Source organism: Spermophilus citellus (genome assembly GCF_964194105.1).
Source record: "Spermophilus citellus genome assembly, chromosome: 10".
Classification (NCBI taxonomy): Eukaryota; Metazoa; Chordata; class Mammalia; order Rodentia; family Sciuridae; genus Spermophilus; species Spermophilus citellus.
Window position 1 is genome coordinate 130,579,807 of NC_138197.1, and position 20,015 is coordinate 130,599,821.

Here is a 20,015-nt window from a genome sequence, read left to right on the forward strand (position 1 = left end):
TAAATCAAATCCTTCCTGTCTTTGAGGTGCCCACTCTTATAGCAAGCAAACACAATTCTCACCTGTGTCTTATTTCTTTAAGTTTAAAAGTAACAGTTGTATGCAATTATGTCTGGGACCTCAACTAAAAAGTTTCGAGGTATAGATAAATGGTGGGAAGTGGTTTGGAGGGGTCAGAGTCTGAGGAAGACAAGTCAGACTCTTGGAATCATTCAAGTAAAATGATGAGGGTGGGAAGCAGACTGGCAACACAACACTGAGATTTGAGTGACAGAGAAGTTTAGTGGAAATCAAATACCACAGCTAAAGGAAATATAAAAGCTCAATGCCATCATACAGATATGGAAACAAGTACAGAGAACATAATCCTGGACTAAAGCCCAAGGTTGCAGTTAGTTACCATGGTAGGGTAAAGACTATCTCAATGCTTATTCTACCGCTCCTCACCATCCTTATTGTATTTTATTTGTTCTACTAAGTCATACTTTAAAAAATATTTTTTCCCTGAAATCAGGATATGCCCTACAACTGATGGCATGTCAGTTTATCTGGCAACGTTTTTCCTCCCTGGCATGTTAATAATTGATGTGTTTTATACTTGATAGCATTTTAAATTTAATAAAATACAGTGGTCAAGAAGATGTTTATTTGGGGCTGGGGCCGTAGTTCAGTGGTAGAGCACTTGCCTAGCATGCAGGAAGCACTGAATTTGATCCTTAGCACCACATAAATATAAATGAATAAAATAAGGGTATAAAAATATAATTACCTCATTTTTAAAAAAAATGTTTATTTGAAGAGCTCTGGTGCCATTTGTGAAGTTTAAAGGAAAAAAGAATATGTGCAACATTCTAGTCCTCATAGCTATTATGGTACAGTGTTACCCTCGGATCCTCAAAAACACCTTTGAAGGAGGCATGGCCATGTGAAGGATGACCCATAAAGGCTCTCTTAACTCAAGGCTCAAATTTCCCCTTCCACGTCCTGACTCATCTCACCTGCCCTTTCCTGGATGCCATCTCACAAGACATTCAGCTCTGATTCCAAGACTTTTCAGATGGAAGACAGTTCTGCGGTTCTCAGGAAAGGAGAGGAATAGTTCCAGACCCTTTTCTGGGAAAGGCTACAGCCAGGGAAGGCTGAGGGTCATTCTGGCTGACGTTCTGGGGATGGCTGCTTTTAATTTCCATTCCTGGAAGGACCAACCCAAGTCTATCTCAAGCGTGGTCAGGGGAACAGCCATTCTGCAGCCTCTCAGGAGAGATCACTCACCTATCCCTCTTGCCCCCCGCGCTCCCGGGGCGGAGCAAATCCCCTGGCCCCTCCCCTTCTCCCGGGCCAAGGCAACTCTGACCACGCCCACCACGTGACCACGCCCATCAGTGATCACGCCCACCACGTGGCCTGCAATCTCGCCCTGCCCTTTTGGGTCTTTACGCCATAATCTCCGCCCTCCCTCTCAGGCTCCGCCCCACAGCTTGTCGCAGGCCCCGCCCCTTTCCATCTGAGGGGCGGCGGGAGGGGGCCTGGAGCAAGATGGCGGTAAACCAGAGCCACACCCAGAACCGCCGTGGGGCCATCATTCCTGTTGGTGAAAGGTGCCGGAGGGGACACGGGGGCTGCCGTCAGAGAAGGGAGGGGAGGAATGAGGTTTAGACCTGCTGGATCACCAGCTTTCAGCGAATCACGGGCCTTCCCGCCTTTTTTGGGATTGTCACTCACGGCTCTGCCCGGGGTGTGAGGAGCACGCACTCTGGTGTTCCCTGAGGGAGGGTCGCGGCCGGAGCTCGTGGTCTCCCGTGTGTGAAGGGAGCGCCTGTGTCTGTCCTCGCAGGCGCTTGGTGTCCCCGGGCTCGCCCATAGGGCGCTGTGGGGCTGCACCCGCGGCCTCTGAGCAGGGAGGAGCCGGCCCTGCCAGACTCGCAAGACCGAGGCGCCCACTCCCCATTCCACCCACCTGCTTTGCTGGGTCGAGTCTGTCTCCCAGCCCAGCAGTTCTGAATTATGGGCTCCTTTCTCTGCGCTGATTTGCCTTCATTTCCCATTTGTCCGCTCCAGCGATGACCTTTTTCTGTTTTCTGGGGTACTAGGGACTGAATCCCGGGCTTCACGCATGCTAGGCAAGAGCACCACCGCTGAGGTCCTGAGCTCCATCTCCAGCCCCAGAACCTTTGCATCTGCTTGTTGGCCATTTGTGTTTCCCACGAAGTCTCATCTGTAGAAGAGACTGTCTTTGGGGGCTGGGGGTGTAGCTCAGTGGTAGAGAACTTGCCTAGCACGTGTAAGGCACTAGGTTTATTCCTCAGCACTGCATATAAATAAATAAAATAAAGGTCCATCGACAACTAAAAAATATATTTAAAAAATAAAAAAAAAGGAGAGACTGTCTTTTTCCTATAGAGTGGTCTTGGCACCTTTGTGGATAATCTCTTGACAGTGTATGTGAAGGTTTGTTTGTGGACTCTATTCTGTTCCATTGATCAGTTTATCTTTGTATCAGTGCCACACTGTTTTTATTACTGTAATACTGTAACAAGTTTTGGAATCAGGGAGTGTAGATCTTCCAACTCTTTTCTTTTTCAATATTATTTGGTTATTTGGGGTCCCTTGGGATTCCATATGAATTTTAGGATGAATTTTTCTGTTTGTGCAAAAAGTGCTGTTGATTTTGATGGGAATTACATTAAATCTGTAGATCCCTTTAGATAGTATAGATATTTGTTGAAATTAGAAATTGTGATCCCTCCAGCATTGCTTTTTGCTCAGGATTACCGTGGCTATTTGGGGTCTTTTGTGTTTCCATGTGAATTTTGGATTTTTTTCCCCCTAGCTCTGTGAGGAATGTCAGTAGAGTTTTTTCACATCCTTAGGTTTATTCCTAGGTGGTGGGGGTTCCTCCTTGTTCTAGTCAATTTTTTTTCTCTGCTGTGACCAAAAGACCTGGCAAGAATTATATGAGGAGGAAAAGTTTATTTGCAGCTCATGGTTTCAGAGGTCTCAGTCCACAGATGGTGATGCTGTTGCTCTGGGCCCAAGGTGAGGCAGAACATCAAGACTGAATAGTGGTGGAGGGAAGCAAATCAGAACATAGTACCAGGAAGCAGAGACAGAGAGCTTTGCTCATAGGGACAAAATATAAAACCCAGAGACACCCCAGTGACCTACGTCTTCCAACCACACCCTTCCAACTTGTAGTTACTCAGTTAATCCATGTTAATGGATTCATCCACCAGGTAGGTTACAATTCTCATAATCATTTCACCTCTGAATGCCATTCTTACATTGTCTCACACATGAGATTTAGGGGATACCACATATCCAAACCATAACCTTCTGTCCCTGTCCCCTAAGAGCTCATGCCCATCTCACAATGCAAAATACATTTAATCCATTTCCAAGAGTCGTCATAATCTTAACAGTTCCAGCATTATCCAGAGTCCAAGTCCAAAATCTCATCTGAGACTCAAGGCAAACTCTTGACTGTGAGCCAAGATCAAAAGCAGGTTACGTATATCTAATATATAATGGCACAGAGTAAGCATTTCCATTTTATAAGGGAGAAATAAGGTCATAGAAAGCAGGGATGGGACCAAAGCAAGAACAAAATCTAGCCAGGCAAACAAGTCCTGTAGCTCCATGTTCAACGTCTGGAGCACACGACATTGTAATGTTCTCAAAGGGCTTGAGTAGCCCTGCCCCTCGGGCTTTGCCAGTTGCAATCCAGGTGGCCTCTCTGTTGGCTTGTTTCTGCTTGATTCCTGCAGTTTTCCTCAGCAGGTGTTCCACGGTGCTGGAACTTTAGCTTCCTTCTCACATCTTCACTCATCATCTGCTCAGGGGTAGCCTGAAGAGACTCTAACCCTGCTCCACTTTGCCTGCCCTCCCAGGATTTCGTTTGAAAGCTTGGTGGAAGCCTCCATGAGTCCCTAACTCCAGCATCCTGCATTTCTGCAGAACCATCACCATATGGTTGATGCCAAGGTCTGCCACCATCTCAAGCGTAGCCAAGCTTTCTAAGACTATAGCTGCAGTAGCCTTTGAGTGCTTGGATGGCTGAGCAGTGAAAAGCAGGGTGCCTCCATGGTCCCTTCTCACGGGAATTTTTACTTTTACATCCTTGAGTCTAAGATGAGTATGTTCTTGTCAATTCCTGAGATGCCCTCAGTGAGCTTTTCTGTTGTCTCTGGGTAAAGTATTTAGCATCTTTTTAGTGGCTGTAATGTCTTTAATAACCACAACTTCCTTATCCCAGTTTTACTTGTGTTTTCTGGCCAAACTCCAAGTTTTTCAAAGTTCTGCTTTCTTCTTCTGATTGTCACAGTAAACCTGGCTAAAAGCTGCCAGCAATATCCATGCCAATATTTCAATGCTGTGCTGCCTTGAAATTTCCTCTGACAGATTAATTAGTCCATCATCTTTAAATTTAGACTCACAGAGAGTCTCAGGACATGAGTAAAATGTAGACAACTTCTTTGACAGAACATATATGAATGGCTTCTAGTTCAATTTCTAGGAGAGTCATCCTCTTCTAAAGCCTCATGAGCCTCATCTTTACTGTCCACAATGTTATGGCCATTCTGGTCTTCTAAGCTCTCACCAGAATCTCCCATTAAGCTCCACTTAAAGCATTCTAAAGCTTTTCCAGCTTGCATCTCTAAACTTGTCAAAATGCCTCCCTCAAATTCCAAAAGGTCCCAAATCTTCTGAACTGCATGGTGAAGTTAGACAGCAAGATCCTATGCTTGGTATCAATGTCTGTTTTAATCAGTCTTTTCATGGCTGTGACCAAAAGACCTGATGAGAAAAACAGAGGAGGGCAAATTTATTTGGGGTTCATGGTTTTGGAGGTCTTGGTCTATTAGTAGCGGACTTCATTGCTTTGACCCAGAGGTGAGGCAGAACATTATGGTGGAAGGGTATGGAGGAGGAAAGTAGCTCACAGCATGGCAATGAGGAAGGAGGGGGGTGCTTTGCTCACAGGGACAAAATGTAAAACTCCCAAAGGCATGTTCCGAGTCCGCTACCTCCTCCAGCCACACCCTACCTGCCTGTGGTACCACCTAGTTAATTCATATCAGTTAATTAATCCACTGATTAGGATCCAACTCTTATAATCTAATCATCATACATCTGAACGTTCTTTCATTGTCTCATGTGAGATTTTTGGGGAACACTACCTATCCAAACCACAACACTCCTCCTCTTCTTCCACCTCCTGTTTCTGTGAATGAGATATGTTTCCTGATTTCTTTCTTAGTTCATTACTAGTGTATTTAAAAAACTACTGATTTTTATGTTGATTTTATATTCTGTACTTTATTGAATTAGTCTATTATTTCTAAAAGTTTTTAGGATTTCTTTTATTTTCTCCTTAATTATATGTCTTTTATTTCTTTTTATTTCCTGACTGCTCTGGCTAGAATTTCTAGTTTATTGAATGAAAGTGGAGAGAGTGGACACCTTTGTCTTGTTGCTAATCCTAGAAGAAATGCTTCATTTTCCCCCATTCAGTATGATGTTGGCTAGGGGCTTGTACTATATAGCCTTTATTATATAGAGACATGACCCTTCTATATATAATTTAATCAGAGAATTTTTTCATGAAGGGGTGTTGAATTTTATCAAAGACTTCTTCTGCATCTGAGATGATCGTGTGCCTTTTATCCTTCATTCTGTCTTTGTACTGTTTTACATTTATTGATCTGCATGTGTTGAACCATTCTTGCATCCCTGGAATGAAATCAATTTGATCATGGTCTATGCTCTTTTTATTGTGCTTTTGAAATTCAATTTGCAAGAGTTTTGTGTCTGTTCATCAGGGATGTTGGTCTGTCATTTTCTTTTGTTGTAGTGTCCTTGTCAGCTTTTGGTAGCAGGATAGTACTTGCTTTATGAATGAGTTTGAAAGGATTCCTTCACTTTCTATTTTATGGAATAGTTTTAGAAACATTGGTTTTAGACTTTAAGTCTGATAAAATTCAGCTGTGAATCCATCTGGCTCTAGGTTTTTTTGTTGGGAAACTTCTTATTACTCTTTCAGTATACTTGCTTGCTCTTGATCTATTTAGGATTTTTATATCCTCTTTATTCAATTTTGTTATGTAATATGAGTCCAGAAATTTGTCATTTCTTCTAGATCTTCCAATTTATTGGCATATGGCCTTAAAAAATATTCCCCAATGGTCATTTGTATTTCAGTGTATTTGTTATAAAGTCTTTTTATTTTCACCTCTAATTTTATTTATTTGGGTCTCTCTCTCTCTCTCTCTCTCTCTCTCTCTCTCTCTCTCTCTCTCAATTAGTTTAGTTAAAGATTTGTTAATTTGTTTGTCTTTTCAAAGAACCAACTGTTAGTTTCATTGATCCTTTGTACTGTTCTTTTAGCCTATATATGATTCATTATTACTCTGATGTTTATTGCTTCTTTCCTTGTACTGATTTTTTCTTTTCTTTCTTCTTTTACTGTTTTTTTTTCCTGTTATTGTTGTTTTGATATTAGAGATCAAACCTAGGGCCTAACACATGCTAGGCAAGTGTTCTACCTCTGAGCTATATCCTTGACCCTTAAATTTTTTTTTTTTTGGAGATAGGGTCTTACTAATTTGCCCATGAACTTGTGAGCTTCCTGCCTCAGCCTCCTTAGTAGCTGGTGTCACAGGCATGTACCACCACGCCTGTCTTGTTCATTTTCCCCCTAGACCTTGAGATACATCATTATGCTATTTATTTTTAAAAATGTATGTATATTCTGCAGCTGTTGGATGGACTGTAGATGTCTGTTCATTTGATCTGTAGTGTAATTTAACTCTGACATTTCTTTTTTTGGAGGAATCTGGATGATATATCTATTGGTGAGAGTGGGGTATTGAAGTCACCCACTGTTATAGTGGGATCTATCTCACCTCTTATGTTTAGTAGTGTTTTACAAAACTGGTTGCTCCAATATTTGGTACATATATACTTATAACTCTTATGTCTTCTTGATGTATTGTTCCCTTGATCAATATATAGTGACTTTTCTTGTCCTTTTTTAAACTGATTCTTTTGTCTTAAACTCTATTTTGGCAAACAAGTATAGGTATTTCTGCTTGTTTTTAGATTCCATTTGCTTTGAATATCTTTCTTCAAATCTTTGATATTCATTTAATTCTATATATGTCTTTGAAGGTGAGGTGAGTTTCTTGTTTTTTTTTAATATTTATTTTTTAGTTATGGGTGGACACAATATATTTTATTTTCATGTGGTGCTGAGGATTGAACCCAGTGTCTCATGCATGCTAGGCGAGCACTCTACCTCTGAGCCACAACCTGAGTCCGAGTTCCTTGTTTGTAGCATATTTTTGGGTTTTATTTTTTAATTCACTCAGCCAATCTATGTCTTTTAATTGGAGAATTAAGACCATTTTCATACATAGTTATAATTAAAAGGTATGTGCTTGTTCTTGTTATTTTGTTGCTTTTCTTCTTGTTGTTTTGAATATTTAGTGTTCATTTCTTACTGTCTTACTCATTTTAGAAATCTGATGGTGTACTGTATTGATAATGTTTGATTCTTGCCCATTTTTCATCTGTATTTTTACCCTTTTAGAGGGATTTATTCTTTAACATGCTCTCTCGATTATGTTTGTCTTACTACTTCCTCTGGGTGTAGAACTCCTTTAAGAATTTTCTCTAAAGCTGATATAGTGGTCATGAATTCCCTTAATTTATGCTTATCTGGAAGGTCTCTATTTCTTCTTCAATTCTGAAGAATTATCTTGCTAGTTATAGTAATCTTGGTTGGCATTTTTTTTGGGGGGTACTTAAAATATGTTATTCCATGCCTTCTGGGTCATTAGAGTTTTTGTTGAGAAATATGCTATTAGTTTATAAGTTTGCCTTTAAACGACTTGGTGATTCTTTCTTTAGACTTTAATATTTTCCTTTGTTCTGTACTTTGGGAATTTTAACTATATAATATGTTATGGAGAGGTTCTTTTCTTTCTATTTGGTTCTGAATACCTCCTGTGCTGGTTGTCTGGCCTTTTCTAGGATTTGGGAACTTTTCTGCTATTGTTTCACTGAATAAGTTTTGTATATTCTCAGCATGTCATTCTTCTTCCTCTGAATGATGATTGTTTAGGTGTTTGGTCTTTTAATGATGTCCCAGATATCTTGCATGCTCTCTTCATTCTTCATTTTCTTTCTTCATTGTTGTCTGAAAGTACTGTATTGGCAGAGTCATCATCAAGCTCTGATACTCTTTCTTCTGCTTGAACTAGTCAGCTGTTGAGGCTTTCAACTGATTTTTTTTGAAAGGCTGTATTCAATTTTATTTTATTTTTTTTCTTTTTTTAAATTGGTTGTTCACAACATTACAAAGCTCTTGACATATCATATTTTATACATTAGATTGAAGTGGGTTATGAACCCCCAATTTTACCCCAAATGCAGATTGCAGAATCACGTCGGTTACACATCCACAATTTTACATAATGCCCTATTAGTAATTGTTGTATTCTGCTACCTTTCCTATCCCCTACTATTCCCCTCAACTGATTTTTTAATTTGACCTTGAGCTTTATATTTCCGAGGTTTCTGTTAGTTTTCAAAATCCCTATCTCTATTGAATTGCTCATTCATATACTATATTGTTTCCTTCATTCATCAAACTGTATTTTTTCAATTTCTTGGACTTCATTGAACTTTAAAAAATCAATCTTTTGAATTCTTTGGGTGACATTTTATACACTTTGTTATCTTTGGAATTTGTTACTATGGAGTTGTGAACTTTAAGAGGTGAAATATTACCTTGTTTTTTCATATTTCTTGTGTTTCTATGTTGGGATTTATATATCTTTTGGAAGAATCTCTCTTCTTTTAGTGGTGGCCTTATGTGGCTTTATAATGCTGATGTGACTTGGGGTGTTGGTTTGTTGTGTAATGTTGAGTTCATTTTCAACTGGACTCCATGGTGTAATAACCTTTTTTGGTTGTGATTTACGAGTTTGGGCTTGGAGTGTACTGTATTAGGGTCAGAGTAACCTACTGCCTCTGCAAGTCTTGCAAGATAGGGGAAACTCTTGTACTTCAGGTAGATGTGCTATAGGCAGCAGAGTATGTGGGATGTGCCTTCTGTGGTTACTCCTATTACAGAAGTGGTAGTCCTTATCAGGACTTGGGGATTTCCATAGGCACTATTTTTTTTTTTTTTGTACCTGGGATTGAACTCTGAGTACTCAACCACTGAGCCACATCTCCAGCCCTATTTTATATTTTATTTAGAGACAGGGTCTCACTGAGTTCTGTTGCTAAGGCTGTCTTTGAACTTTCAATCCTTCTGTCTCAGCCTCCCCAGGCTGGGATTACAGAAGTGTGCCATAATGCCTGGCCCTCCACAGGGCCCATCATACCTGGCCCTCCCTGTTACTTGAAAGTGATTCAGAGGAAGTTCAAGATGGTGGTATAACTCAGGATGGTGACACAAATCTGTAATCCCAGCTTGGAAGGCTGAGACAGGATTATGAGTTCACAGCAACTCAGTGAGACCTTGTCTCTAAATAAAGTACAAAAAGGGATGGGGATGTGGCTCAGTGGTTAAGCATCCCTGGGTTCAATCCTTGGTACTAAAAAAAAAAAAAAAAAAAAAAAAAAAAAAGATGGCAGTATAGAGAAGGTCGCTTTCCTGGCTGCTCTGTGGCGTGAAACCAAGAAAGCAGTTAGGCAGTTTCTCAGCAAGGAGGGTGAACAAAAAGAAAAAGGGCCAAGGGGGACTTTACTGGAATTTAATATTTGACATTCAAGAAAATCTTGAACACATTTGGCAAATTTGACAAATCTTTTTTTTTTTTTAAAGAGAGTGAGAGAGGGGGGTGGAGAGAGAGAGAGAGAGAGAGAGAGAGAGAGAGAGAGAGAGAGAGTTTTTAATTTTTAATATTTGTTTTTTAGTTCTCGGAGGACACAACATCTTTGTTGGTATGTGGTGCTGAGGATCGAACCTGGGCCGCGCGCATGCAAGGCGAGCGTGCTACCGCATGAGCCACATCCCCGGCCCCAAATTTGACAAATCTTGACAAATTTCTAGAGACATATGACCTACCCAGATTGAATCAGGAGGACATAGAAAATTTAAACAGATCAATTTCAAGCAATAAAATTGAAAACACCATCAAAAGCCAACCATTAAAAAAAACTCAGGATCAGATGGGTTCTCAGCTCAGTTCTACTAGACCTTCAAAAAAGAAATAATTCTAATCCTCCTCAAATTATTCCATGAAATAGAAAAGGAGGGAACCCTTCCATACTCATTCTATGAAGCTAATATCACTTTCAGACAAAATCAGACAAAGATACACCAGGGAAAGAAAACTTAAGACCAATATCCCTGATGAACATAGATACAAAAATTCTTAATAAAATACTGGCAAATTGTAAGCGTATTAAAAAGATAGTTCACCATGATCAAGAGGGGTTCATCCCAGAGATGCAAGGTTGGTTCAATATTTCGAAATAAAAAAATCGTAATTCATCACATCAGTAGACTTAAAGACAAGAGTCACTTGATTATCTCAGTAGATTCAGAAAAAGGCATTTGACAAAATATAGCATCTATTCATGTTCAAAACACTAGAAAAACTAAGGATAGTAGGAACAGACCTCAACATTGTAAAAGCTATATATGTTAAACCCAAGGCCAACATCATTCTAAATGGAGAACAATTGAAAGCATTGCCTCTAAAAGCATGGGGCTGGGGATGTGGCTCAAGCAGTAGTGCTCTTGCCTGGCATGTGTGTGGCCCGGGTTCAATCCTCAGCACCACATACAAACAAAGATGTTGTGTCTGCTGAAAACTAAAAAAATAAATAAAATTAAAAAAAATTAAAACTGGAACAAGACAAGGATGACCTTTTTCACCATTTATATTCAACATAGTCCTTGAAACTTTAGCCAGAGCAATCAAATAGAAGAAATAAATTAAGGGTACAAATAGGAAAAGAAGAAATCAAACTATCCCTATTTACTGATAACATAATTCTATATTTAGAAGACACAAAATCAACCAGAAAACTTCTAGAACTCATAAATGAATTCAGCAAAGTAGCAGGATACAAAAATAACATTTATAAATCAATTGCATTCCTATATATCAGTGATGAATCAACTGAAAGAGAATTCAGGAAAACTATCCCATTCACAATAACCTCAAGGAAAATATTTGGGAATAATCTAACAGAAGAGGTGAAAGATCTCTGCAATGAAATCTACAGAACACTAAAGAAAGAAATTGGAGAAGATCTCAGAGGATGGAAAGATCTCCCATGTTCTTAGGTAGGCAGAATTAATATTGTCAAAATGCCATACTACAAAAGCGCTATACAGATTTAATGCAATTCCTATTAAAATTCCAATGACATTCTTCATAGAAATAAAAAAGCAGTCATGAAATTCATTTGGTATACAATCAATCAACAAACATATGAAAAAAATGTTCAACATCTCTAGCAATTAGAGAAATTTCACCTCTAATCAGAATGGCAGCTATTAAGAGTACAAACAACAATAAGTGTTGGCGAGGATGTGGGGGAAAAGGCACACTCATACATTGCTGGTGGGACTGCAAATTGATGCAGCCAATAGGAAAAGCAGTATGGAGATTCCTTGGAAAACTTGGAATGGAACCACCATTTGACCCAGCTATACCACTCCTCCGTTTACACTCTAGGACTTAAAAACAACATATTGGAGGGACACAGCCATATCAATGTTTATAGCGGCACAATTCACAATAGCTAAATTATGGAACCAACCTAGATGCCCTTCAGTAGATGAATGGATAGGGAAACTTTGGTATATATAAACAATGGAACATTCCTCAGCATTAAAAGAGAATAAAATCATAGCATTTGAGGTAAATGGATGAAGTTTGAGAATATAATGCTAAGTGAAGCAAGCCAATCCCCCAGAAAACAAAGGCCAAATATTTTCTTTTGTATGAGGATGCTAACTCATAATGGCGATGGGGGGCCGGGGAACATGGGAGGAATGGAGGAACTTTAGATAGGGCAAAGGGGAGGGAGGGGAAAGGAGGGGGTAACGGGGTAGGAATGATGGTGGAATGAGTTAGACATCATTACCCTAAGTACATGTATGAAGACACGAATGGTGTGAAAATACTTTGTGTACAATCAGTGACTTGAAAAATTGTGCTCTATATGTGTAATATGAAATGAATTGCATTCTGCCATCATGTATAACAAATTAGAATAAATAAATAATTTAATAAAAAGAGGAAAGGTTTTAAAAAAAAAGGATGAGCACCTCTGACTTGTGTTTTCTTTCCACCTGCTATTGTAGCAGGTCGTCCTTCTTCAAATCTATTCTCTTCTAGTTTTAAGAGAAATATAAGGAACTGGGCACCATAGTAATTCCAGCTACTTGGGAGGCTGAGGCAGGAGGATTTCAAATTCAAGCCTAGCGTGCAACAGAACAAGATCTTGTTTCAAAAATTAATTAAAAAAAGGAATGAATTCATCATAGAACATTTATAAAATACAAAATATTATTTTCTAATTTTTATTTGCATCTTATTTTGTTTTCTTTCATTTTCTCTTGTCATAAATACACATGTTTAACATATTTGGGATCTTTTTTTTTTCTAATTCACATTAGGTATAAGAATGTGCTGGAGGCTGGGGTTGTAGCTCAGTGGTTAAGCGCTTGCCTTGCATGTGTGAGGCACTGGGTTCGATCCCCAAAACCACATAATAATAAATAAATAAATAAACAAAGATATTGTGTCCATCTAAAAATTTTAAAAAATTTTAAAAAGATTAAAAAAAGAGATTCATTTGGAAAAATAAGAGGCCCAGAATAGCCAAAGCAATACTTAATGAGGAAAGTGAAGCAGGAGGCATCACAATACCAGAACTTAAATTATACTACAGAGTTATAGTAACAAAAACATCATGGTATGGCACCAAAACAGACATAAAAACAATGGTATAGAATAGAAGACACAGATAAAACCAATATAGTTATTTCATACTAGACCAAGGCACCATAAATATCCATTGTAGAAAAGATAATGTCTTCAACAAACGGTGCTGGGAAAACTGAAAATCCATATGTAGTAAAATGAAATCAGACCCCTATCTCTCATCCTGCACAAAACTCACAGTGGATCAAGCATGTAGGCATTAGACCAGAGACTCTGTACCTACTAGAAGAAAAAGTAGGCCCAAATCTCTATCACATCAGTTTAGGAACTGACTTCCTTAGCAAGACTCCTAAAGTGCAAAAAGTAAAATCAAGAATCAATAAATGGGATGGTATCAAACTAAAAAGCTTCTTCTCAGCAAAGGAAGCAAGAATGTGAAGAGAGGGTCTGGGGTTGCGGCTCAGCGGTAGAGCGCTCGCCTATCATGTACAAGGCCCTGGGTTCGATCCACAGCACCACTAAAAATAAATAAATAAAACAAAGGTATTGTGTCCAACTACAACTCAAATATTTTTTTAAAAGAAAAACGAATGTGAAGAGAGAGCCTACAGAATGGGAGAAAATCTTTGCCACCTGCACCTAAAATAGAGCATTAATCTTCAGGATATAAAAGGACTCAAAAAACTTAACACCAAAACCAAATAAACCAATCCATAAATGGGCAAAGGAACTGAATGGACAATTCATAGCAGAAGAAATATGAATGGTCAACAAATATATGAAAAAATCTCTAGCAACCAGAGAAATGCAAATTAAAACTACATTGAGATTCCATCTCACTCCAGTCAGAATGGCAACTATCAAGAATACAAGTGATGCCGGGTGTGGTGGCGCACACCTGAAATCCCAGAGGCTTGGGAGGCTGATGCAGGAGGATTGCAAATTCAAAGCCAGACTCAGTTATGGCAAGGCACTAAGGAACTCAGTGAGAACCTGTCTCTCTATAAAATACAAAATAGGGCTGGGGATGTGGCTCAGTGGATGAGTGCCCCTGAGTACAATCCCTGGTACCCCCATCCCCCATTACAAGAATACAAGTAACAATAAATGTTGGCGAGGATGTGGGAGAAAAGTTACACTCATACATTGCTGGTGGGACTGCAAATTGGTGCAACCACTCTGGAAAGCAGTATGGAGTTTCCTCAGAAAACTTGGAATGGAACCACCATTTGACCCAGTTATACCACTCCTCAGCATATAGCCAAAGGACTTAAAACCAGCATACTATAGTAATGTGACCACATCAATGTTTATAGCCCCCCTCAATTCACAATAACTAAGTTATGGAATCAACCAGGTGCCCTTCAGCAGATGAATGGATGAATAAAATGTGGTACATATAGACAATGGAATATTTCTTAGCCATAAAGAAGAATGAAATTATGGCATTTCCCAGTAAATGGATGTATCTGGAGACTATTATGGTAAGTGAAACAAGCCAATTCCCAAAAAGCAAAAGCTGAATGTTCTCTCTGATATGCAGATGCTAACTCACATTAAGGAGGGAATGGGCGGGGGAGAATAGAGGTTCACTGGATTAGACAAAGGGGAATGAAGAGAACGAGTGGGGGGTGGAAATAAGAAAGACAGTAGAATGAACTGGACGTCACTTCCCTATGTTCCTATGTGAATACATGGCCAGTGTAACTCCACATCATGTACAACCATAAAAATGGGAAGTTATACTCTGTGTGTGTATGATATGTCAAAATACATTCTACTGTCATTTATAACTAGAAAGAACAAATAAATAATTTTTTTTAAATATTTATTTATTCTTTTAGTTTTCGGCGGACACAACATCTTTATTTGTATGTGGGGCTGAGGATCGAACCCGGGCCGCACGCATGCCAGGCGAGCGCGCTACCGCTTGAGCCACATCCCCAGCCCCCAAATAAATAATTTTTAAAAAAGAAGTGATTCAGATGCTGGTTGCTCCAGTTGCACTGAAGGGCCTGAAGTGCTTAATTCAGATTGGAGACTGGTGAAGATCCAGGTGCTTCATGGGGGGAGGTCGGGGCTGAAATCACATGATTCTCACTTTCAAACTTATCATCTCTCTGCCATCTGACCTGGTATGGCTGTGTAAGGAAACTGTGAAGATGAAGTATCATCTACTGTTAAGTTTTTCTCTTTGCTGGGGTTTTGTGGGTATCTTCTCAGGAGCTGGACCTCAGCCTCACCCATATGTGCTTACCTAGGAATGGGTCAACAGCTGAAAGCTTATGTCCCCCATTTTCCTTCAGTAGAAGTGTGTGCCAGGGTTCAAGTGGACTGGGTTTGGTCAAAACTGGGCTTAACTCCTCTCTGCTGAGCTGGGAATCAGGCAGAGCACCTGCCCAATGTACATGAGACCCTGGGCTCAATCCCGGTACCAGAAGGAAAACAGAGGACTAAAAAAATAAAGAATAAAAATATGTATTATGAATAGAAATAAAAAGGGAAAAATGAGAAAGAAGAGAAAAATCCAACTAAAGAATAAAAACATAGGGTAAGCCAGTCACTGTGGCACATGCCTGTAAAACTAGCAGTTCAGGAGGCTGAGGTGGGAGGATTGCAAGTTCAAAGCCAGCCTCAGCAAAAGACTAAGCAACTCGGTGAGATGCTGTCTCTAAACAAAATACAAAGTAGGGCTGGGGATGTGGCTCAGTGGTTGAGTTCAATCCCTGGTAGCCTCCCCCCAAAAAAGGTAAAATAAAATAAGGAAAATATTAATGAGAAATGAAGAATAATAATAAAAGATTGAATAGATGGAGAAAAATATAAAAAAAAAATCCTCCTCTTGGTGTTTTCGGAAATGCTGGGATTCTTCTAAGGTAAGAATATGCCAGGTATGTGGCAGGTGGGTAGTGGGTAGCATTTGCAAGTCCTCTCAACTCTAACCAAGTGAGTTGGGATGGAGTACAGGCTGCACCCCTTGTTTCTTGTTGAACAGGTTAAGATAATGTTGACTGTGCCAGGTGTGTATTCTCTCTGGAAGATTTTAGTTTGCATACGCAGGAGCATGGCAATGTCTAGGCCAAGTTGGCCCTGGGATGCCTCTGAGGGTGAGGGGAGCAATTGAACCACTGAGCTCTGTGCTGGGGTGGGGATCTGTGGCGTGGGGGCAGGTGAGCAAGAGCTGAACAATTTGCTATCTTCAGTCCCAGGGCCTAGCCCCCCCCCACCAGAAACCACACGTGAGTAGTGTTGCTTCCCAACACAGAGGGCAGGATTATTGAATCACGATGGCCTCCCTGTCCTTCCCCATCCTAGCTTATGCTCTCCACTGCATAAACTTCTGAGCAAGTTTGTGTCAGAATACTGAAAGCCATCACTGAGTTGTGTGGCTGCTGCCAACACAGTCAGGGCAATGAGGTGTGTGTGGGAGTCTGAGATGTGATTGTGCTGGGTTTTCTGATGCCCAGAGCAGTTTAACCCCTAACGTAAGAGCTCTTTTCAAGATGACCACTGGATGGGAGTACTCTGGGAGTTTGCTGAGGTGCAGTAAATTTCTTTTCTGTATCTAGCTTGTTGTTTAGGCTCCAGGTCACCTACTGATTTAAGCTGCTTGTCTGCCAGGTACAGACTTCTGCTATGACCCTCTTTTACCTTTATCTCCCTGGACGATCCTTTTCCCTTGACGAAGATCCCAGGTGTCAGTAATTGGGATTTTCCACTTCTCTTGCTTTGTTATTATCACTAGTTTCTGGAGTCGGCAGGTTTCATTTTCTGTGCCATCAATTTCCAGCGCTCACCCATAGTTGCTCACCTCCACAAGCAGTTAGACACCTGTTGCTTATTTTCCAACTAAGAACACTAGTGCTGAGCAACTAGCCCACATCTTGAGCTTTTCTACATCCTCTTTTTTACTTTGAAAGTTAAATGCTATTCAAAATTTAGATAGTTGGATTGTATTCAAACATTAAACAAGTTTTGGGGTTTTTGTCATCACTTCCACCTCTTGAATCTTTTTATTTTGTGTGTATATATGTGCATGTGTGGTACCAGGGATTGAACCCAGGGATACTCTTACCACTGAGCTACAGCCTCAGCCCTTTTTATTTATTTTTGAGACAGGGTCTCATTAAATTGCCAAGGTTGGCCTTGAACTTGTGATCCTCTTGCCCTAGTCTCCTGAGTAGCTTGGAGTACAAGCCTATGCCATCACACCCAGAACCACTTCCTGAATCTTTGTCAGCTTTTCAGTGTGTCTACTGCTTCCTGCTCTTTTGCTTCCTCATTTGCCTTCATCTTCGCATGGTACTCATCAGCTAGGGATTTCCATTCCATTCTGTTATTCTGAAGATCATTTGGTATACATGTGATTTTTCTGTGAAACTGTTGACATTTGCTAACCTTTGGTGTGACCACCTCTCAGGTACATCATATCATGGTAGATGATAGTGGCAGGAGCATGTAAGCTTTTTTTTTGGTGATCCTGCCTCAGCCTCCCAAGTTGCTGGGATCACAGGCATGGGCCATTATGTCTGGTCGTAAGCTTTTGATTAGTTTCAAGTTGTTCTGAAAAAGTTGTTCCTGATAGTTTTTTCTTTCCAGTTTGTTCATTGCTTTGACTAGACTGATATTTGGAATTCCCTTTTTATTGTTTTTTGATACCCTATACTTTAATAAACCTAAAAAATTCATCTATTTTTTAGCTGCACAATACCACTCTAGTTCTAGTTCTTATTACATCATGTCTATTTTAGGAACTCTTAAACTGACCTCTCCAGTATATCAGGGCTTCTTCAATTCTGTGACTTCCCTACTGAGAAAGTTCACAGTTCCTCCTTGTGTGTCAAATGATGTCTCCAGGCTCCAGTCCTAGCCTGGCTTTCCAGATTTCTCACTGTTCCTTGTGACCTCACATACTTTGATGAAGCCACGCCACTAGCTTCTCCCAAGTATGCAATTTGTTTTCCACTATCCACTCATTTATCTCCATTAATGCTGTTTGCTCCACATCTGGATTGACCCCTACCCTCACCTCTGCTTACTGAAACACTACCCATCTCTTAAGAATCAACTTAAATAAAGTGTTTCTATGAGGTCATTCCTGTGCTAGTTCTACCATTTCTCCATTGAGTGACCTGGGGTTGATTGACAGCTGAGCCCGACAAAATTTCTTTTTCTACTGTGTATGCATCAGTTCCCTTCCAGCAAGAAAACGCACAGAATTGGCGCAAACCACAATGCTAATGATGTATCAATTAGCAACAGGTTTACTTAGTCTGTCCTTTGGGCTACTGCGCATGCCCAAGATCCGGGACTTTCACTATCCGTCCTGTGGTTGTCTGGATCCGTTTCCCCTCTGAGGAGTTTCAGGTAGTGCTGCGGCCCTAGGGGTAAATGTCCTCTCGTTTGCCTCTTATGTCCGTTCCTGGTGCCCTGTCTATCTCCTACCTAACACTTCCACTAAACTGCTATGACGTTTTTATCACCTATTCCTTTCTTTGAGTAAATATTTGGTAATACTTAGTCTTTGCCAGGGCCAATAGGAAAAATTGAACAATATATCTATCTGATAATTAATTATTACGTAATAGTTATATGATTATTATATACTTATAATTATGTAATAGTTACATAATTATTATATAATAATTATATAATTATTGAGAAAGCAAAAAACCTCAACAGGATTTTTTTTTTTTTGGGTACTGGGGATTGAACCCAGGACACTTAACCACTGAGCCATATTCCCAACCCTTTTTATATTTTATTTAGAGACAGGGTCTTGCTGAGCCGCTTAGAGCCTTGCTAAGTTGCTGAGACAGGCTTTGAACTTCCGATCCTCCTGCCTTAGCCTCCTGAGCTGCTGGGATTATAGGCGTGTGCTGCCATGCCCAGCTCCCAACAGGATTTTATGAGAGAGAAAAGCTGAATCTAAATTTTCCAGGTTCACTGTGAAGGGAGAATATGAGAGGCTAAGAGAACAACGTGTACTAGGGTGCTGAGGCAGTCTGTATTCGTACTTTCTGTTTTAGTTAATTTTTTTGTTGCTGTGACCAGAAGACTTGACAAGAACAATATAGAGGAGGGAAAATTTATTTTGGCTCATGGTTTCAAAGGCTCAGTCCATGGCTGGCCAACTCCATTGCTCAAAGCCAAAGGTGAGTCAGAACATCATGGTGGAAGGGCATGTTGGAGGAAGGCAGCTCAGTATATGGCAACAGGAAGTAGAGACAGAGGTCTGCTCCCCAGGGACAAAATATAAACCCAGTGACCTACTTCTTCCAGCCACATCCTACCTGTGTACAGTTACCACCCAGTTAATTCACCAATTAGGTGAAAGCTCATAACCTAATCATTGTACCGGCAAACATTCTTGCATTGTTTTATATGAGCTTTTGAAGGACACCTCATGTCTAAACCATAATACCTTCATTCCCAGAGTCAACAAAATATTTCTATTAGTCCAGTGCTTTGTATTTATTGCACAAGAGTAAAAATTAATGAACAAACATTGAGAATAGATGTATGTTCAACAAGAAAAAGAAAATTAATTTGGCGATAAAGAGGGAGAAGAAAAACAGAAGCACTTTTCAATAAGAAGCAACATGAGTCTGGCATCTAAATCCAAAAATTATATAACCAGGACTGGAAAAAGTCCATGTTACCAGTAATATGTCTGTTTTGGGAAGAACAAGTAAAATGAGCCTGTTTAAAAAAAAAGCAGAAGATAAGAGTGAATTGACAAATTTTTATTTCATTAAAATAGCAGCAGTAGCTAACATTTATTGAGTGCTTGCTCTGAACTAGAAGATGTGCTAAGAACATTGTGTGTGTCATTTTATGTGAACCCTAAACTGTGTGCTGTCTGCTTTTTTCCAGTGTCTTGAAGCAGAGTCCAGATGTGGAACTCTCCTTCCCACAGCATCCACAGAACTCCAACCTCTTTAGTGGTGTAAAGAGGGGAACGTTGTTTCTTTGTTCATACCGGGTAATTTCTACTTCTCCTTTGACCTGCCAATTAATTCTATGTTTGGTTTTTTGAAAACTGGATGGAACTTAAACTATGACTTTCATAGAGTTTTCAAACATTTGCACTTTGAG

At 39.9% G+C, this 20,015-nt stretch overlaps 1 protein-coding gene across 1 annotated transcript in view; it reads left to right on the plus strand.

Moving 5' to 3' along the window:
- Positions 1 to 1,536: 1,536 nt before the first annotated feature.
- The window catches only part of WBP2NL (WBP2 N-terminal like), a gene marked incomplete at both ends in the record, with an annotated part of 34,734 nt that continues 16,255 nt past the window's right edge, over positions 1,537 to 20,015 (plus strand). Inside the window, 2 exons of the mRNA XM_081311322.1 lie at positions 1,537 to 1,598; positions 19,794 to 19,902. Of these exons, the coding sequence (XP_081167448.1) occupies positions 1,537 to 1,598; positions 19,794 to 19,902 (171 nt within the window). The remainder of the gene's footprint in view (positions 1,599 to 19,793; positions 19,903 to 20,015) is intronic.